The 20173-nt window shown below is 47.1% G+C and overlaps 3 protein-coding genes and 1 pseudogene across 3 annotated transcripts; 2 read left to right on the top strand and 2 right to left on the bottom strand.

Moving 5' to 3' along the window:
• Positions 1-19: 19 nt before the first annotated feature.
• On the top strand, positions 20-1614 carry LOC123072367 (serpin-Z1-like). The gene is made up of 2 exons (XM_044495927.1): positions 20-397; positions 473-1614. Exons 1-2 carry the CDS (start codon positions 20-22, stop codon positions 1301-1303), a joined length of 1209 nt encoding a protein of 402 aa, XP_044351862.1. The 3' UTR covers positions 1304-1614.
• Positions 1615-1625: 11 nt separating this feature from the next.
• On the bottom strand, positions 1626-3929 carry LOC123072365 (MAPK-interacting and spindle-stabilizing protein-like). The gene is made up of 3 exons (XM_044495926.1): positions 3698-3929; positions 2191-2430; positions 1626-2019 (listed from the first exon to the last, which is right to left on the bottom strand). The coding sequence occupies exons 1-3, from the start codon at positions 3877-3879 to the stop codon at positions 1962-1964; spliced, it is 480 nt and encodes a 159-aa protein (XP_044351861.1). The 5' UTR covers positions 3880-3929; the 3' UTR covers positions 1626-1961.
• Positions 3930-6478: 2549 nt separating this feature from the next.
• LOC123072368 (uncharacterized) lies at positions 6479-11062 on the bottom strand. The gene is made up of 2 exons (XM_044495928.1): positions 10806-11062; positions 6479-9877 (listed from the first exon to the last, which is right to left on the bottom strand). Exon 2 carries the CDS (start codon positions 9846-9848, stop codon positions 8004-8006), a length of 1845 nt encoding a protein of 614 aa, XP_044351863.1. The 5' UTR covers positions 9849-9877; positions 10806-11062; the 3' UTR covers positions 6479-8003.
• A 2842-nt stretch (positions 11063-13904) lies between these two features.
• Positions 13905-16990, top strand: LOC123067884 (2-oxoglutarate-dependent dioxygenase 11-like; annotated as a pseudogene).
• The last annotated feature ends 3183 nt before the right edge of the window (positions 16991-20173 follow it).

Below are 20173 nucleotides of genomic sequence, written 5' to 3' on the forward strand. Positions count from 1 at the left end.
GACGACAAACAAACCCACCATGGAGCTCGCGGAGGCCGTCCGGTGCGAGGCCGCCTTCGGGATGCGCGTGCTCCAGCACCTCGCGGCCGAGCCCGGCGCCGGCGGCAAGAACCACGCCGTGTCCCCGCTCTCCATCCACGCCGCGCTGGCGCTCCTCGGCGCGGGCGCCCGCGGCGCCATGCTCAACGAGATCGTCGCCCTCCTCGGCCCCGCCGGCGGCCGCGCCCACGCGCTGCTCGCGTCGCACGTCGCCATGCACGTGTTCGCCGACAGCAGCGGCGGCGACGGTGGGCCGAAGGTGCAGTTCGCCAACGCCGTCTGGGTCGACGCCACGGCGGCGCCCCTCAAGGCCGACTACGCCCGCGTCGTCGCCCAGCACTACGCCTTCAAAACCATGGTAACTCACCTTCTATCTGACCTCTAGACTCACCTTATGAGCTCGTCTGAGTTTCTTGATCGATCTTTTTTCCAGCCGGAGGAAGCGAGGCGCGAGATCAACGAGTGGTTCGAGGCGGCGACGGCGGGCCGGATCAAGGAGTTCCTGCCTCAGGGCTCCGTGGGGTACGACACGGCGGCCATCCTCGGGAACGCACTCTACTTCAAGGGCGTCTGGGAGAGCACGTTCGACGCCCGGCTCACGCGGCACGACACCTTCTTCTACCAGCAGCCCGCCGGCGGCGAGGGCCAAATCCGCGTGCCGTTCATGTCGAGCGGTGAGCGGCAGTACATCGCCTGCCGCCCGGACTACAAGGTCCTGAAACTCCTCTACGCGTGCGGCAGCGGCGAGCACCGGCGGCGGTTCGCCATGCACGTCTACCTCCCGAACGAGCGCCACGGGCTGCAGGCGATGCTGCACAGGCTGGCCTCCAGCCCGGAGCAGCTCGAGGCGGACTCCATGGCGCTGCGGACCACCGTTGCCGTGGGCACATTCAAGGTGCCAAAGTTCACCATATCGTACAAGACGGAGGCGAGCGGGATGCTGCAGCGCCTTGGGCTGCGCCTGACGTTCAGCACCGCCTCCGACTTCTCGGGGTTGCTGGATTTGGAACACATGAAGCCGCCGAGGCTGCCGCTCTACGTGTCCCAAGTCTATCACGAGTCCTTCGTGGAGGTGAACGAAGAAGGGACCGAAGCGGCTGCGGCGACAGCCATCGTTGGTATTTTCGGTAGTTGTTCGGCGGTCTGCAGCAGGCCAGTCAACTACGTGGACTTCATCGCTGACCACCCCTTCATGTTCTTGATCAAGGAGGAGCTCACAGGCGTCGTTGTGTTCGCCGGCCAAGTCGTCGATCCTTCGCTCTAGATTTTTGCTTCTTCGTAGTCATAGATATGTTCTGCAGGATCTAGATGGTAAATTTCTGGAGCACTATTATGTGTCATTCGAATAAGTGAAGTACTTCAGGGACGATGTTCGGCTGGACGACACTCACCTGACGGCTGATCAAACCGTATGCTACGGTGTAGACTTGCCCACGGATTGTTAGATATAGCGTGTCGTCCGGAACTGTCGTCCATCTAGCAATGTTCTTCGAATAATGTGTTTTCAAAGATTTGGGAATTTGTAGTAGTATTACACAATGTATCAGACCTGACCGTTATAAGGGTTTAAAACCATTCAGCAGGGATGAATCATACGAATCATACATCTATATTTTTTCAAATGTAAGTTACATTCTCTCGATAATCCATCCACCCACTACTAACCAAATGATAAAGTAGACATCTAGGTTCTCCTTGCAGAGTACTGTAGAATGATATCCGATTGTCCTAAAGAGAGGTACAAGCTACAACAGACCACGTACTGCTGTTGCAGGTGAACACCAAAGAAACAGGGATCAAATAGATGTCACAGAAACGAGCATGTCCAGTCTCTTGAGTTACGATCATCCCTCAATCATGCCCATCTGTCCATGAGGTGTCACTTGGATTCTGATAGAGGTTAATGAAGTGGTACTTTAGAGCTAATCTTTGCGTCTTGCCACAAATAGTTTGCCCATATCTTCAGTAACAACGTTACTCCTGTCAAAACCAAAAGGGCAAACATTATTCAGATTTCAGGGGCATCAAATGCTGAATAGATGACCTGGAAGAAGTTTTCTCGGCATAATTGGCAAAACACTAGCTTTAATTCACTTCAAACAAGGATCGTAGGTCGCAACATCGTTTTAAGTAGATGAAAACTGGACCAACCTTCCACTAAGCTGCGGCGGAACTAATGTGCTCGCAGCAGCATTCCTGGCACCACGAGATTGAGCTGACTGGGCCCTTGGGAATTTACTACGGGGATCTTGAATAGCTGATCCATTTGATTCTCTTTTCCTTGATGAACTTCCCACCATACCAGCAGAACCTCTGTTGGGGAGAGAGGGGGAATCAAAAAGATCTGCAATGTCTGGTAGGTCAAATGATGGTGTGGGCAGGGAGACATTCCTGGACAAAAAAACACAGAATACCAGCATAAGAACTCAGATAGCATAGCAGAACCTACAAAGAGAGGCCAATGAAATATATGCAAGTCAATTAATATGAGATACAGCAAGGAGATGCAAATACATGTAAACAAAATACACTTGACATGGACATCAGCTGAAAACAAACTCAGTTTCACCACATGTAATGTCTAGGAAGTTGCTGAGACTTTTTGTGAATCAAGCACGGGCGTGTAATGGCATAGATAAAAAGACTTGAGAGGAAAGTTAAGCCAAACAGCCTGCCTAAATGAATCCTGCAAGGTTATAATTAGCAAACTGTGCATGAACATTCAAACAGAGAAATATTTGCACAAACACGGAAACGTCCCGTGCATGATTCTCACAAGGGGCAACTGTGAACAAGCAACTGCAGCTTGTCAAACGCTAAAACCATGAGCTCTGTCAACTAAAGTTCAGGCACTAGAACAAGAGGTGTGCAAAAGGCATGTGTTCAATGAACCATCGGTTGAGAAATTCAATTATGTTAAGTTGTAAGAAAAGCCCTTCAATTGGGAGGGAAGCACACCCAAATTCATCTGCGGCTGCTACCTATTAGCACCACATTTAATTCAAGGCTATAAAACGATCAATTCAGTTTCTTGAAATTTGAGAAGAAAATTCTCTTTATAATCATCATCCGTGAACACTCCATGAAATAATTTACCCCATACAAACAAGCACAGGATATGCAGGTTTTTCCTGCATACCAGGTAGGGAGGGAATCTGTCATAACAGGAACTCAACACTTGACAGAAACAATTTCTGGTTTCACATATCAAGTAATTCAGCACAGGAGTTGCAATTTTCTATAACGTCACAGGACGCTCCTCTGGGTTCTGAAGCTGCAAGATCCCCACCAGTACAGAGCAACTGAACGCAGCATGAGCGTGCCTGCTCGTTGGTTCGCTACTGTGCTGCTAGATGGTTCAGATAAAGCCTCCATCAGCACATACAAGATAGGTACAGCCCTGCCTTGTGCTGCTAGATGGTTGGCTACTGTGGCGTGGTGATTTGGTACCAGGTAGCTCGAGCTCTAGTGCATCCGCACAGTTATTTCTACTTGGTGGCCACCCACCCACGACATCAGGAAGTCAAAATCTGAGTCCAAATCCAGCAGGCGCAATCACGGCCTCCGGTAAGCAATGCCCAGATCGACAACCCCCCATCAATCTCCGTCCCTACAATCGAAACCCTAGAGAGAGAGAGAGGCAGCACGGGGGGCTTACTGGCTGGGGGCGGGCGGCGGCGCGGGGGGGCGGAGCTCGGCGCGCGCGGACGGCGAGGGCGACGGAGGCCTCGGCTGCGGCCCGATGGTGGGGGCGGGGCGGGGGGGCGGGGCCGGGGCGGCGGCGGGAGGGTCGCCGGCTTCGTCCTCGTCGGAGGAGGCGTCGTAGGCGACCAGCGACATCGGGTCCGGGTCCGTGTGCGGCTCGGTCGGTGGTGTGGTGTGCTTCGGTCGGGTTGGTGGCTCGGTTACATGGACGGACCGGTGCTCTGCTCTTTTGGTCCGGTTGACTCGTGGGCCGGTAAGGTGAGCTCGTGGGATCCAGCCCGGTTGCTGTGAGGCTGTGATTCCAATATGTGATTGGGTGTTGCTGATGCTTCCTTCCTCTTCTAGGCTCTCTTCTTTGGCGTGGGTTGCGTATGCGTGCTCAAGGCTCCGTTCGTGAGTCTTCTGGTTTCTTTAGGTTATGTTTTCCTCACATATTTTGGGTTAGATACATAGGGGTGTGTATTTAGGTTAAGATTAAGTGTTTATTTGGTTACCTCAAGGTGAACACTAAATTCACGATGTTGCATTTGTGTGTGTGTGTGTGTGTTGGTGTGTGTGTGTGTGGGGGGGGGGGGGGGGGGGGGGGGATATAAAATGGAAGTGTCGATTTGATTGTTTCGCGAATATGGCCATCTTGCTTGTAAGTATCCAATACAACTGCAATAATGCAGGTCAAAAAGATTCTACTTTTTGAGCTGGCTAAATGATCATAAATGTCAGATATCTAGTTAAATGACTGAGTTGTAGGTGTATTGACTATTCAAGGGGATATGGATAGGTATGCATGGTTGTTTGATATTAATGACACCAATAGTATTATATAGATATCGGTGGTGTTCAATTGTGTGGATACATCTATACTCATCAAGTACTCCCCCGTCCGAAAAAGCTTGTCCTAAGCTTATCTCTCAACTGGATGTATCTAGCACTAACTTGATGCTAGATACATCTATTTGAGGGACAAGTTTTTTCAGACGGAGGGAGTATATGAACAAAATCCATCGGAAAAAAAAATGAGCCTTTAGGATTACTAAGTTGAACTATATTATGAATGAGTTAAATGATATCGTCAATTAAATAAGGATTGTCCTACTTGAGGGGTTACTGGGCCAGTTCTTTTGAACGCTTGAAAAATAAGATAGTCAAATTATCTAAATTATAATTCGGCTCCCACTACTTACTGCTCCACATGGTGACAACGTTTGAAATTCTGAAAAATGCTATCAACGACACATGGAAACTAGGAACATAACTACCTTGCATTGATAAAATCTGAGTCCCAATCACCACAAGCCATTTTTTTAATTGATCCAGCAAAGCTGTCTTCCATATATTGAGTAGGGTAGTGGCGAAAAATAGTGTTGTTGTGATCAAGTGAGCACAGCAATGGGGCGATAGCACGGAAAAATAAATAGAAAAGAATAGCCTAGAACCTGTCAATTTAGCATTTCTTTGCAAGAGGCACACGCACGATGCGTGACATGTCTTGGCGTGGCAATAAAGATGTGAAGGAGCTTAGCATGCATGATCCATCTCCACATCTATATAAGCCAAGGCTTCTCGACGATTGATTCAGAGCTGAGTACCTTTTGGCTAGAAAAGAGAAGCACTTGAGATTTTCATTTAGTTGCTTCATTGGGATATTAGAGGAAACCAAAAGCATGGCGAAATGGTCTCGTCTTCGCCGTGGCCCAGCATCCGCCGGATCATTCTTGCCGGGGGAGGATGTTTTGCTGGACCCCGCCTCGGTCCAATGAAATTGTTAGGGTTAATTAACTAGTGTTAATTCCACGCAAAAAATTAACTAGTGTTAATTAGTGGGTTAATCCCCGCTTAATAGGAACCATATTGCAATTGCCTCTTGGCAACAATCGTGATGGTTGCTCATCCCTCTGTACAGACGGCTGTCCACACGCTTCTGTTTCCCATGTATAAATATCAACATCATCAATAAAGGCTGATGGTTCACTTTACATCTTTGTTACTTTGTGTTAGTTGTTCTCTGTCAATCTCTTCTTTAAACAGAAATGATGCTCTGAAAACCTTTAGTGAACTCTAGCTATGGCTTTAATTATATGTAAGTGCCAGGTTGCCACTAATTAGTGTATCTTCATACTTAAATACGGTTCTAGAGCACAACGCGCTAGCTAGCTCAATGGATCGCTCTTCCACTGCAGCTTGAGGAGCTCACTCTGGCCATCAAACATCGGACAAGGCTCCTCTGACGTACTGCAGGAAGCAGTTGGCTCACTGGCATGTGGAGCTGAGTCCTCAAACATCACACCCTTGTGGGTGCCCACATGTTGCTCTTTTATTAGACAAGCAAGGGCGGACAACTCCGGTGTCCTGTTTTGGCTTTACTTATTACCAGAGCAATAAGCAACCCAGCATCCCTTTCCACCTGCCATGTATATGTATCAAATGTACAAAATATAGGATGCCAATATCTCTATTGTGTTGTACGTCACTCATATGGGATATATATAGGAGTACAATATGAGGGGAAAAGACTTGAAGTAGATGGCAAGTCGTACATGTTTAAATCTATTCTATCTCTAACTCTTCTCTATCTTAAGCACAATTATACTTCTAACAACGAATACATATACACTGATGGTGTTGCAATGGAAAACAACGAATACTACCATAGTACTAATGTAACCCAACAACTGCATTTGATTCCATGATGATCTAGCTTCAGATGCAAACATACATACATGCATACATGACAACATAAATACATACATGTATCTTTTTCTCAGAGATTAACATGTCCAAGTCTTTCATACATGTGCCCCTATGCCTAAGTTGCCAATGACGTGTCAAACCTCTGACTTTCACTAAGAGCAAGTACAATAGAGCTGAGTCAGCGGGCTATAAGGAATAAACTAGTATATTTCTGCTTAGTTGGAGGAAAAAGAAGAGGAGAGAGAAGGTAAGCGGGCTCTTCGTGAAGAGCCAACTCTAGCACGTGCTCCTAGGCACCTTTTGAGAATGAAAGGTGGGCCACATAATAAAAAAGTAGTACACTCTTTTGATCTACTATTATACATGTTGGCTATAAGATGGGCCGTAGATGACATGGCACAGGCTTATAGCCAGCAGCTGGCTATACTATTAACCATGCTCTAAGGGATTGTGCCGCTGATACTGATTTGCTTGTCAATTTGTCATTCATGTGTACTCACTCCTCTTCCTCGTTGACAGACAATTGTAATGTAGCCTTAACTAGTGAGCTCCGTCTCAGCTCTGGATAAATGAACTCTGCCAATATACCCTCACCATCACAAATCATGTCTTGCAGCTACTCCTGATAATGAGCTGACTACAAAGATTCAGTCATGTTATAAGCTCCTCCTAATAATGACCTAGCTTCGAAGATCTAGTCATAAGTTGTAGAACTGTTCTGTAATTTGGAGTACTATGATGATCTTTTGTGATTGCCAGGGACATGATGATGCCTTTCTTGAGATAGAGAAAAATGAAACAAGTTTGCGAGGATGATATCATGCTGCTACTTACTCTATTTCAGTGTTTTCGACTTTTGTTACCTAGAAGCTTCTGACGGTTCAAACGGAAACTCTTAGTTACCATGTTTGATCATACTATGGAATCTGTTGATCTCAGAACAGCCAGAGAATGTGACGCTATTTGGAAAGAACAGTGGTGCGTTATTTGGGATCATTTCACACATCAGCCGTGTTAATTAGTTAGGCTGGGTTATAAACTTTGAGCCTGAATTGCTTGTTGAAGCACACTGTCATAAGTGTGTGAATTATGAAGTCTCAGAAGCAGTCTTGTAAGCTATTGCTCCATACAAATATGGTATGACTTATCTCACAGTAGCCTTTTTTTGGCTTCTCAGTTCCTGTACTGCCCACATGGACAGATTAAGTTCTTTTTCTGGCTTCAGTTAGTACAGCAACACCTAAGCATCCCAATTGTAGCTGCAGTGTATAAATGATGCTACCACAACAAAGGAATGTCGACGAGGACAGCAATGGAAGTGCTTTCTATAGTGACACTGTTTCTGCATAACCAGTTTTTATTAACGAATACAGCGATTGGTATTTCTGCACTGCTCATTACTGCAAAAAAAATGTCACATACCTCTAGATGTCAGCTGCGATACTGTATAAACTTCAGTACTGTTCTACGACGGGAGATGTGCCAGATGCAAACAGAAGAGGAGTAAAATCAAATCGAATGAAGAACGGAGGAGTTTGCACTCTGCAGGGCTTGTGTTGGAACTGATGCTCTTATCTTGGTGCAGGATTTCCGAAGACGTATGCTATTGTCCCTCTTTGATTGGCATTGGTAAGCTGCACCTTGATCACCTCGGAATCTCCCAAAAAGTTGTGGCTCAAGAACAGCCAGGCGAAGGTGATAAGCTCCCCTCCTCTGGCCAAGTGTGCCGCGTGCAGCTCTGGCCGGGACTTGGTGGCCGCATAGATGAGCAGCTTCGTCCATATGTCGACCAATTCCTGCAGTGTTTCCATGCTTGGCTCGATGTTGAAGAAACCTTCCGAATCCTGCTGCTCATCAATAAGATGTGGAAACAAGTGTGCCATTTTCTCCAGCGTATATAAGGCGCTCTCATTAAGCGGCAACAGCAAAGGGTGGGTAACCAAAAGGTATGCCATGTAGTTGGATAGTTTCCGGCATACTTCCACCAAGACACTGCAGCTGGTACCTGTGTCTGTCTCCATGTCCGAAGGAGGATGAAGAGGATATTTTCTCAGGTGTGCCTCTGTGATAAAATGCACTAAAGCAACCTTCCCACCAAAATCTTCACGAATATCTTGTAGCTCTTGCACTATGCCGCCAAGTTTTGGCCACTGCCGGGGATCTCTGTTGATTTCAGCATCGAAGTCGGTGATTCCCTTCACAACACACTCCATCGTCTCCTTATCTGCCTCCACGTGCTCGGTGTCTAACAACCTGCTCATCCAGAACAACATTTTATCCTCTTTGACACCAACCAAATTCACCAAGCTTTTGATCACTGTGGTCATTGCTCGTCGACTGTATGACCTTGGCTGGTCGCTGCCTGCATCCAACCACCTGTGGAAGTTGTACTGCCCAATTGAGTTTAGATATGGCTTCCTCTCTGGCCATCCAATGCCACTGCACAGGAGAAACCAGGACAACTTTGCAAGCATGCTGCACCTTCGCATCTTCAACCACGCCCAGGACCATGGTGACATTATCAAAGTAAACATGGCACATACTTCCAACGAAAAGCATCCTACGAAGAGCGACCAGGTGATTGCAATGTCGGCTCTATTGTACCTCCGTTTGTCGCTCGTGAGGAAGAGCACAAAGGCAACCAGAACAGACACCTGAGAGATGCATCGCAATATGATGCCACTCCTTGTTCTGAGGACACAGGACTTAGTATACAGATCATCGTACATCATGCCAAGCTCGAGCCTCATCCGCTTCACCCAATTGCTTGGGGCTTCTTGGATAATGTTACCGCTATCACCTGATCGTGCTGTAAAGATTCGAAAGACACGTGGCATACGATGCAGGACAGCACAAACAATTTGAGAATAGGGATCCTCGGCAACCTCACTCGGCACCTGTTGCTTGTACTGTTCTCCAGTGGAACCCTCGAGGGTTTCAAAGCTCCCACACTTGAGAGACCATACCCTTTCTCCATACTTGATAATTCCAGCAGCAAACACAAAGATATCTGAAACTAGAAGCTCCACGCCATGTTTGTGAATGGACTTCCAGAAAACATATAAAGCTAGGACAACTTGCATAAACAGAGTCAGTAAATGCCTCAACCACAACTTGTTGTCCTCCATGGCGAGAGCAGTAATGGTGTCCTGCCCACCAAGATGGATGAGAAGAAATGGTGCCCAGAAGAAAGATAGTCCAGCGGTCACATCCTCATGGCGTGAGAGGTAGCCCAGGGTGTAAACTGCCACCAAGTCCGCGCCCAGATAAGCTATCCAAGTGAAGAACCTGAGAAACGAGTTGACGCTACGCCGCCGAAGGCTGCCGGCGAAGAAGAGGAACATCTGTAGCATGAAGCTAAGGAGCACAAGCACCTGGATTTCCCACTCGTAATATAGTTTCATGATACTCCCCATCTAGATTTCCTGTGCCTCGGACCACGTACCTGTTGGACAGAATAGTTTCATCATATTTTCCTTTTTTGCTGAAGCAATCAGGAGCTTTTAGTATGACACACATATGCTACTGCTACCACTTGAAAATACGTAGATATTATGTCATTTTAGTTTTGCAAGTGTAAATTCAGAAACACAACAAAAAATAAATTACCACTTCCAGTCAATGTGGGGAAGTAGAAATCCGTACTTCAATCTTAATTTGTATACAACACATAAAAGGGAAATGCAAATTAGGGATTCGCAATACACAGTTTTCTCAAAGAAGAAAAGAATCGAACGAAAAATGAAAAACTATCAGCGACCACAAATATGGGCACGGACTCAAGGCGGCGGCGCGCCCATAAGGAAGCAGAGCACGGCGAGATGGCAGCGCCGTTTTTCACCTCCGGTGTTTGGTCGTTTAATTCGAGCACGCAAGGCTGGGTCGAACCAGACCAGGGGAAACGACCGACCCGAGGGCAAAATCGTCCTAAAAGAAATGACGCGTGGGCCCAGACTTGGAAAAGGAGGAAAAAAGTTAAGCATGCTCCTATTAATTGAGCCAAATTGACACATGTGTGTTTTCCATACTAATAATTTCATGTATCGTCGTCGTCTATATAGATACGTATGTAGTGCATATTGAAATCTCTAAAAAAAACTTGTATTAAGAAATGGAGGGAGTACTCGCATTCCCTGCTTGTAGGAGGGGAGGGGCAAGTAATAAACAAGCAAAAAGCAGGCTGTCCTGCGATGCATTTCTTGCAGCAAGAACAAGAGTCTTCGGGCCAGGAACGAGAGCCGAGATTTCTTGACGCGCTTGTTCCTCTACCCGTTCTAAAGAGAAAAAAGGTAACTTGCTCCTCTGACCGAAAGCAGAAGCAGAGTGGATCTTGGGGAGGAGCAGAGAAAATGATGAGTCGGGCGAGGCCTAACCTGAAGAGCGGATCGGTCCGGCTGGAGCTCAATGGCGGCGGCCGCTGGTCCGGGGCGAGTGCGGAACGGGAGCTCAAGCTGGCTGTCTCTTCCAGGATGCCAGATCTAGTCCGGAGGGGGGATGTATTCTCACAGTGGAAGGCGTCTTGCAAAAGCGGAAACGGATTTTCAAGCCTGGGACCGGTTACGTATGCAAACGGAGCCGCCCCATTGCTTTGCTTGGAGCCTTGGACATGGTGCCGGCCTAGAATGGTCCAGCAACCACTGGCCTCAAATTTTATTGGGTAACACGGTCCGACCATTTAAATGCTAGGTCAGCACTAGAATCTCTATCTCTACTACTATTAAACAAGCAACATACTCATCGCTAAGTGCACTCAACCTAAGCTACACATAACAGCACAAATCAATTACAGCCTCACGATTAGCATCATTTAATTTGATCAAACCGTTAGGATTACACTAACCCTCAGCCAAAACTGTGTTTAGCATTTTTCAAGGGCAGACGAAAACTCTGCTATCCCACGCCCGCTATTGCTACAACACGCGCGGCATGAAAATAGAAAACTGATCGCAATCAGATTCCATTAATCTTGTTGCGTTACTTCTCACAGCAATTACCCCACGACCCCTGCCGCACGAGACGCAATCTACTCTTCTTCTTCAACATGGACGAGCCCCCTCCCATCTAAAGCAAACCACAATAAGATTGTAGGCGGCGAGGGCGCGGCCAAGTGGCATCGGATGTTGCTGCCGGCAATGCACCTCGGTGAGACGATGCTAGAGATAGGTTAGGCCAGTCAGTTCGCCGATACATCATGGCGCGAAGGCCGATCCACCCATGGCCCCGAAGCCCATCGCGAGGACTAGGAAGGACACCGCTGAACAGATGTCGTTCCGGTACCATCGTGCCAAGGAGAAGCAGAGCCGGCGGGGCACAGCGGGAGCCGAGGACGCCATGCCGACGTCATGTGGGCACGTCCGGTCCCATTTACAGTTCAAGCCCACCTACCCCCGCTAGCCGCCCATTGGTGCCGTGGGCCAAGAAGACGCTTACTGGGCCTAATCACACACTATGTTGCATGTGGGCCTACTGGGCCTTCTGTGGGCCTGAATCCTGGCCCATGGTTGGGTTTCTAGTCGTATTCAGACTGTAGTGGCCCAGTAGGTGGCATTTTTTTTGCTTTATTTATTTTATTTTGTTTCTACTTATTGTTGCTATTTTTAATTATTTTATTAAAGTTTATTTATTTTACTTTATTAAAGTTTATTTGGTTTCTATTTATTTATTAAAGTTTATTTTGTTTCTATTTATTTATTAAAGTTTTTTTATTTCTACTTATTTATTTTCTTTCCTTTTTTACCTTTTTATTTATTTTATGAAAATTCTTTTTTTTTGCTTTACTTACTTTATTTTGTTTCTACTTACTGTTGCTATTTTTATTTATTTTATTAAAGTTTATGTATTTTACTTTATTAAAGTTTATTTTGTTTTTACTTATTTATTAAAGTTTATTTTGTTTCAACTTATTTATTAAAGTTTATTTTGTTTCTATTTTATTTTTCTTTTCTTTTTTGCTTTTATTTACTTATTTTATGAAAATTCTTTTTTGCTTTATTTATTTTATTTTTTTTCTACTTACTGTTGCTATTTTTATTTATTTTATTAAAGTTTATTTATTTTACTTTATTAAAGTTTATTTTGTTTCTACTTGTTTATTAAAGTTTATTTTGTTTCTTATTTATTTTATTTTGTTCCTACTTATTTAGGCATCTCATTGGTCCCGGTTCGTGGCATAAACCGGGGCTAAAGGGCAGCCTTTGGTCCCGGTTGGAGCCACCAACTGGGACCAATGGTGGCGGGCCAGGAGCGAGGCCCATTGATCCCGGTTCGTCCCACCAACCGGGGCCAAAGAGGCCAGACGAACCGGGACCAATGCCCCCACGAGGCCCGACAGGCCCCCTGGCCTCACGAACCGGGACCAATGGGCCCGTGGGTCCCGGTTCGTGACTGAACCGGGACTAATGGGCTTATCTGGCCCGAACGTAAGCCCTGTTTTCTACTAGTGACACGAGATGGAGGCTCCGGAGCCACCTGCTCAGGAGCCTCGGTCGGGACTGGACCCACGGCCACCCCATGGGTCTTCTTCTTCTTATGCTTCTTCTTCTTCTTGTTCTGAGTAGGAGCACCTTGATCTTCCGGAGACCGGTGCGGGGGAGAAGACCGCACCGGCCGGACCTCGCCCCGCCGCCTATCATAGGCGGCACCGCGCGGCAAACGACGGTCATCCCCCCGAGAGAAGACCCGGCCATCATCCCCCTGCCGCACGGACGGGCCATCCCGCGGGGCATAGGAGCTGCCTGACCCCGACCCGCGGCGACGCCAATCGCCATCCGAGGGGCGGGGAGCATCCCACCCAGCAGGGTCGCGAGGGGTCGAACCCGCCCGGTCCCGAGCCGCCGGAGACGGACGAGACACCAGCTCCTCCCGCAGGGCCGCCTCACGGTCCAGGTCCGCCTGCCGCCGACGATCGGCCTCGCGACGCCGGACATCACCCTGGGACCTAGGAGGGGGAGACGGGGATCCCTGGCCGGGTCACGCGGCGGAGGCGGCCGGCGCAACGAGGTGCCGGAATATGTTGCCGACGACCTCTCCGGCCGTCCGGACTCCCCCCGAAACTGGCGCGCCGACGGGGACGACTCAGGGCGGCCCTCCGCCGCAGCAGGCAGCGGGCGCTTCGGCCGGGGCTGGCCAACACCGGCGTCCCGAGCCATCAATGCCTCGAGGTAGGAGCGGGGGCGCAAAGGGCGGAGGCGGACAACGGCGAGGCGGACGGGAGAAACGCACCCTGGGACGAGCACGGGGGAGAGAGAACAGGCGAAGCGAGCGGGAACGAAGTAGAAGAACCCGAATGTGGCGACGCGGGGTGGATGAGACGGGCGAAGCGGCGCCCTCGTGCCACATAGACCCTAGAAGCCGGCCAACCACACCGCAAGTCAGATCCACCCCGTTGGATCCACAGCCAACGGGTCGGATCAGCGGGTGCGAGGCGCCACTCCCGGTTGATCTGGGCCAGGATATCCTGGGCCCGCTGGGCCATGGCGGCGATCTCCAGGGGAGACGGTCCACCAGTCGCCACAACATTGGGCCCGGCCCGGCCGCGAACAGGCCCAACAGCCGTGCAGGCCCTAGACGGCCCACGCAGCGGAGGGGGCAAGGCAGGGTCCAAGCGAAGGGGATCTCCCTCGACCAAGACCGCCGGCGGCGGCGGGGACAGCGCCCGGACGGCCGCCCCGACCATACCCCAAACACCGGACGAGCCGGCCGTCACACCCACAGCCGGGGACCTGCCGGACGCAACCGGCGACGGCCGACGCGGAGGCACACGGAGCTCCGTCGAATCAGAGGAGCCCAAAGTCCCGCGCCCCCGGCAAGCCATCGGCGCGCCCTACGGCCAAGACCTCCTTGACGCGCCAGCGCCCCGGCGACGAACCGGCCGTGCCGCCGCCCAGAACTCCCCAAACGAGGGCGGGGCGAGCTTTACGTGCCGCTGCCCAGAACTCCCCAAACGAGGGCGGGGCAAGCTTTACGTGCCGCTCCACCGGGCCGTCCTCCGCCTCGTCCTCCTCCGCAAGATCTGCCCAACTCACCTTCCGGGGAGCACAGCTGAGCGCCGGCCCCAGGCCAACGGCCGCGGCCGGCTCCGGCGCACCGGCGGCGAGTTCAGGACGCCTCAACGGTCGCCAGAGAGGAGCGTCCGTACGTGTTCAAACTCGAATATCATCGTAGTCGGACATTCAGTTTGGAATCTCTATAATAGGTTCGCTGGTATTTATCACACAACGAACTGCTTTTAAACTGACATGGCATTGATCCTTCGTCAATAATTCACGTAAACGAACCGAGGGTTGCTGCGAAAACGCCCACAGCTGGTAGTCGCCAGTTAGGCTGCCCATAATGGAAGTATCATAGATAGTATCATGAATGCCAACTAGACAACGTTGATGAGGTGGCATAGAATTAAATGAAAAAAAGAGGGTTGAGTATCATATCATGATACCGTATCATATTAAATGATGTGCTATTATGTTTCATGCATGTCAATAAATGAACTCTCCTATGATACTTCCCATTACAACCGACCTTAGCTTTTCCAAAAAATAAAGCCAGTGATGCTGCTGACTCGAGAAACAAACGTTAGTGCATATTTTGGCTATTGTTGTAGCACACCATCACGATACGAACAAAAACTGTGATAATAACCAGCTAACCACTATTTGTTGTCCGGTCGAGTTGGAGAGAAGCTGAATAATGGAGATATCGCTGACACGCCCTCCATCATCGATCGTATACCCACAGTGTAAACTAATATTAGTGACCTAAAACGTTTTATATTTCTTTACAGATTTAGTACATGTCTAACCACCGACAGCATTCCGTGTAGGTGAGTCCATACTCAAACGTGAATATGCTTCGTAATGGCCCCTAGACAAAATCATGGTGCGAGATCTTGTTGCTTAGGAAATATTAATTTCTGGCACGACTGCACTGAATTTTCTGTAATTTCTAGAGATCTTCATGAAGCTACATGCTCTATCTAAACCAGTCACTCTGCATCAACATGCATTGTTATCCTTATATAGAAATTTCTCTTTTTTGTTTTTTCCACACAAGAGAGCATTTGACCTTGAATCTTATCAGGTCAACTATACATAAGTTCCACTCTTTGTATAAAATGTTTCCAAAATTTCTTTCAAAGTTCTAATGAGTTGTATCATTTTTCAAAATTTCTATTGCACCAAAAAATAAAATAAAAACATTTCTGCACATAGTAGTACTTGTGTGATGTTGTTCTGCAAAGTTTCGAGTTCAGTTGTTCTTTTTTTGTGAGAAACAAAAAAGAGGAGTTTGGCCACACAAGCATTGATGCACAAATGAACTCTAAGGATAGATTGTATAGTGGTATGCTAGTACAATCACAACTTTCCCAATGATGAAAAACATTAAAAATTTGTTTGACTGAAATGCAACATGAATTCTAGGAAACTTGGCGTAAGTTTCGGTATCCTTTATTCAGCTCCAAGTCATGTGGTAGAGAAATATTTTGACAAGAATTCATATATTTTTCTATATCTAATATCCTGCTAAAATGGCTGATTTTTTTCAATGTTGTGGTGAAATTTCATCGAACATATCCAAAAGTACATTGTTGATCAGTCTCCGGGATTATCTATTTATCAAATTCACATCTTCTGTATTCGCAGCTAACAAACCACGGAGTCGACGAAACAATTGTACAAGATATGAAAGATAACACTGTGCAGTTCTTTGGCTTGCCGCTGGAGAAGAAGAAAGCAGTGGCCATCCAAGCAGGTGGCCTCGAAGGGTTTGGACACTACTACAGCATCGTGTGAGAAGTTGGACTGGGCAGAGAGTCTAATCCTCGTGACGGAGCACAAGGAGCAAAGGAACATTCAGTTTTGGCCTGCCGATCCATCAACATTTAGGTCCTAATAATACACTATTAATCTTCTTCATCTCTTGCTTAAATTACATGTTGCATTCCTTTGTCTCACTCTCGTTTGTGTGGATTACAAACAAAAAAAAATCTTTCAGGAATGCACTTGACAAGTACTCAATGGAGATGTCAGACCTCACAAGTCGCCTCATGCTGTTCATGGCGAGCGACCTCGGAGTCGAGCAGGAGACGCTTGTGGGAACCTTCCAGGGCAAGAAACAGAGTGTGGCATTCCACTACTACCCTCCGTGCCGCCACCCAGAGAAGGTGATCGGCATCACGCCGCACCACGACGGCCTCGCCCTCACGCTGCTGCTGCACGTCGACGACACCCCCAGCCTGCAGGTGAGGAAAAACGGCACCTGGTACCCGGTGAAGCCGCTGCCAGGCGCCTTGGTCATCAACGTTGGCGATATTCTCCAGATCCTCACCAATGGCACGTACAAGAGCGTCGAGCACAGGGTATTGCCGGACGTTGAGAAGGGCCGGGCCACCGTGGTGATGTTTCAGCATGCTTGTGTTGCCGGGATGGTGAAGCCGCTCCCGGAGCTAGGCGAGGCGGCGTACAGGGCGATCGAGAAGGTTGAGTACATCAAGGGGAACTTCAGGGCGCTGGCCGAAGGGACATGGTTCGTGGATAGTCTCAAGATCAATCATGGAACCTAGTTACCTAGATCCAGGATGGAATATAAAGAAGTTAATTTCTTCATTTTATGTCGTGTATGTATGTATCCAACGGCAATAACAAACCTGGACCAAAAATAAATAAACTCGATTGGACATTTTTTTTGACAAAGGGTGCTTTTTATTGGAGTGAAATGCACCACTAGTCTACTAACTCAAACTAATTACACCTTCTAGGGCAACAACTCCAGAAGCGATCGGATTTAGTTCATAAACTCGTTTATTTGATCTAATAAGGCCAAAAACAATCCAAGAGGAAAAACCAGCCAAGTGGCTGCCAGGTCATCGTTCCTTAGTCTGTTATATAACTGACTACTTTTTACAGGGACCTATTTGCAAATTGACCTATTTGTCTAGCAACCTCGCTCAGCTAATGGCCTATCTTTACGTAGTAGTAGTAAAGCAGTGCTGATACGGTTCACCACCGCGTAATTTTGCATAAAAGCCCATGTGATTTTTGTTATTCAACTCGCATGCCAGATTTGCTTCTGTTCGTATGCTATCTTTGATTTTCTGGTACGTCCGTCGCTCAGATGGGCCTGCTAGGCTCGCCTAGGCCCTCTCCACAAATTTCTAGTTTACAACTTATTATGCACAAATTTAAGATTCGAATAGATAGTCCCATCTCGGTACTTTACATCAAATGCTAGCAACTTATATACGTTCCAAATTACAAGAACCAACAAGCCAACAACACAATTAAAGAGGAGAGGTTCATAAATCCAACAAAAAACAGTATGGGGTGCCCAGCCTAATAGAAAGCTCGAGACAGTGCCAAGAGGATACAGAAAAAGATTCAAGATTGATAGCGCCGACCTGAAGACCTGTTGCTGACACCAACAACGTGGGTAGCATGCAGAGTACAGAGATGGAAGCTCGCGCCGCACCAGCATCTTCTGCCACCGGTAGCCTCAGTGCCCCCAGGAGCTCCATCCGGCCGAAGAACGCGAATGAGCGGAGCCACGATGGCAGAGGAGCGAGAGGCGCTCGGGCAGGAGGCTGCCAAGCTACGGGGGAGGCGGCGCTCGCTGGTGGAAGCGGCGGCGGTCGGATTAGAAGGCCGACAGCGGTAGGGGATCGAGCACCAGGGAAAATGAAGGAGAGGGTGAGGGAGAGGGGATCGCGTGGGGGTTGGGCGCTGCGCGTGCGAGCATCTCTGGGTGGCCATGAACGAGGGAGTGAGCGAGAGAGGTTGAGGGGGGGGGGGGGGGGGTGCTAGGGTTATAGGAGGAGTCCGACCTGGGGCTTAGGCCGCATCAGGTTAGGTGGGCCGGCCCATGTGTTGCTGTTGTGCTCTCTCTCTCTTCTATTTTATTTCCATTTCCCATTTACAGAAATTAGAGAGAGGGTTGCCTAAAAAAATAGAAATTAGAGAGAGGGAAAAGAGAAAACAGAAATAGCTAGAGATTTTAGAAAACATTGAACCTTTCTACATGGAGTCTAGATTTATACTTAGCCCAAATAAAAAAGTTACACCCACTATGAAAGAGTTGAATTCAGACTCATTTGAATTTCCAAAAATGTTGATATTTTTGGTGGAGCTCTGATAAATGCAGAAATGATTAAGGGAAAGGTTTGGGGGTCTATATTCAAGTAGAAAAGGCGTGAGATTTTAGAAAATGTTTGAAAGGAATTTGAAAAGGCACTTAAATAAAAGCTACGTTCAAATGATTTTATGAAAATATTCATATTTAGCTACTTTAGTCCCTATTTTTTCAAATGCATTTATTCATGTGAATGCCTGGGTAGCTTGCAGATATAATTATAAAAGGAGGAAATTTCTTCACCCATTCCATCATACGTTTGCTCAGTACGGAGTAGCTTGCAGATGGAGGGACTCATGTTGAGCTAGATGAGATTAGTTGTTTAAGTTTTAAGCATTACTGGCCTGGTTCACTGACATATGTGTTGTGTGATATTTGTGCTCTCTGTGGGATCGATACTTTTACTTCGAAAAGGCTAGAACTAAACCGTGTGCACTTGCAGGCCATCAATGTGCTTCCATAAGAAGCACAAATTTGCTTTCATGGAGGCACACATTTAGTTTCGAGAAGTACAGTTGTGCTTTTCAAAAAGGAAAAAATATATCTGTGTTGCTTCTCGTGGAGGCACGTATTTGCTTCGGCGAGAAGCAGAGCTGTGATTCTCGAAAAAGAAAAAAAGTATTAAAAAAACCATGCTTCCGCTTCTGTTTTTTTTTATTTCCCTGGTTTTTTTCATAAAAAAGTTCACCGAAACATGTTAACAAGTGATCTAGTATAGAAGATCTCGATGCGAGAAATCTAATGGTGAATACGGTCAGTATTTAACGCACGGTTCAATACATAAAACATTTTGATCAAAATGGATCTACGAAAAAAGGGAAACTCTCAAGCTGTGACAAGTGGCGCACATAGTTTTTCTCTTGTTAGTGCCTGAGAAGGTGGAAGTGGACTTATTAAGAGGTGGCGTTTAATTAGTGATTTTGGCGAAATAGGAGCACCTGCTTGGTTCCTCACAGTTTGAGACATGATCCGGTTTACATGGGTCGTTGGTTCATGGAATCCAGGCCGAATGTTGTGCTGTTTTCTCTTTTATAAATGTTTAATCCAAACAAAGTGAGGTATATGTTTGAATGTCTAGAAAGAAAAGTATCCCAAGATGGTGCTGAAAATCACTTTCAAATATATTTCAGCCGTTGATAAAGTTATTGGAGTTCACTGAATATTTGTTTAATATTTGGTCAATGGACTAAAATTTCCACTTGAATCCGGTTGCAATCCAACTAATATTTTAATTTCTTTTGAAATTCTTTGAATTTGTGTATACTAGTTTCATCATTGAAATATGACCTGAAATATTCGGGCCAAAAGGTATTTATTTCAATATCTACCTAAATGACTGAAATTTTCGTGATTTTTGATGAAATTCATTGGAATTGTAATAATATTCCCAACAAGAAGATATTTGAACATCTATAAGAATAAAGCCATCTAGTTCCCCAGACAAATATACAATTTGCCTATTTCTACTTGTTTGCATTTTTCTATGAACCATTGAACCTCCATAGTTTAAAATTTAAACTCTATGAAACAATAGAACTTAAATGAATTAAACGCCGATATTCAAATGGAGTTAGAGCAGAAGTTTTCTGAAGACCTTCGTACAACTTTTACGCTTCATCAA

Source organism: Triticum aestivum, chromosome 3B (genome assembly GCF_018294505.1).
Source record: "Triticum aestivum cultivar Chinese Spring chromosome 3B, IWGSC CS RefSeq v2.1, whole genome shotgun sequence".
Taxonomy (NCBI): Eukaryota; Viridiplantae; Streptophyta; class Magnoliopsida; order Poales; family Poaceae; genus Triticum; species Triticum aestivum.

Coding starts and splice junctions, on each gene's coding strand:
- LOC123072367 (XM_044495927.1), top strand. CDS start 20: ATGGAGCTCGCGGAGGCCGTCCGGTGCGAGGCCGCCTTCGGGATGCGC. Junction 398..472: donor ACTACGCCTTCAAAACCATG/GTAACTCACCTT, acceptor TCTTTTTTCCAG/CCGGAGGAAGCGAGGCGCGA.
- LOC123072365 (XM_044495926.1), bottom strand. CDS start 3,879: ATGTCGCTGGTCGCCTACGACGCCTCCTCCGACGAGGACGAAGCCGGC. Junction 2,431..3,697: donor CCGCCGCCCGCCCCCAGCCA/GTAAGCCCCCCG, acceptor TTTTTTGTCCAG/GAATGTCTCCCTGCCCACAC. Junction 2,020..2,190: donor CCGCCGCAGCTTAGTGGAAG/GTTGGTCCAGTT, acceptor TGGTTTTGACAG/GAGTAACGTTGTTACTGAAG.
- LOC123072368 (XM_044495928.1), bottom strand. CDS start 9,848: ATGGGGAGTATCATGAAACTATATTACGAGTGGGAAATCCAGGTGCTT.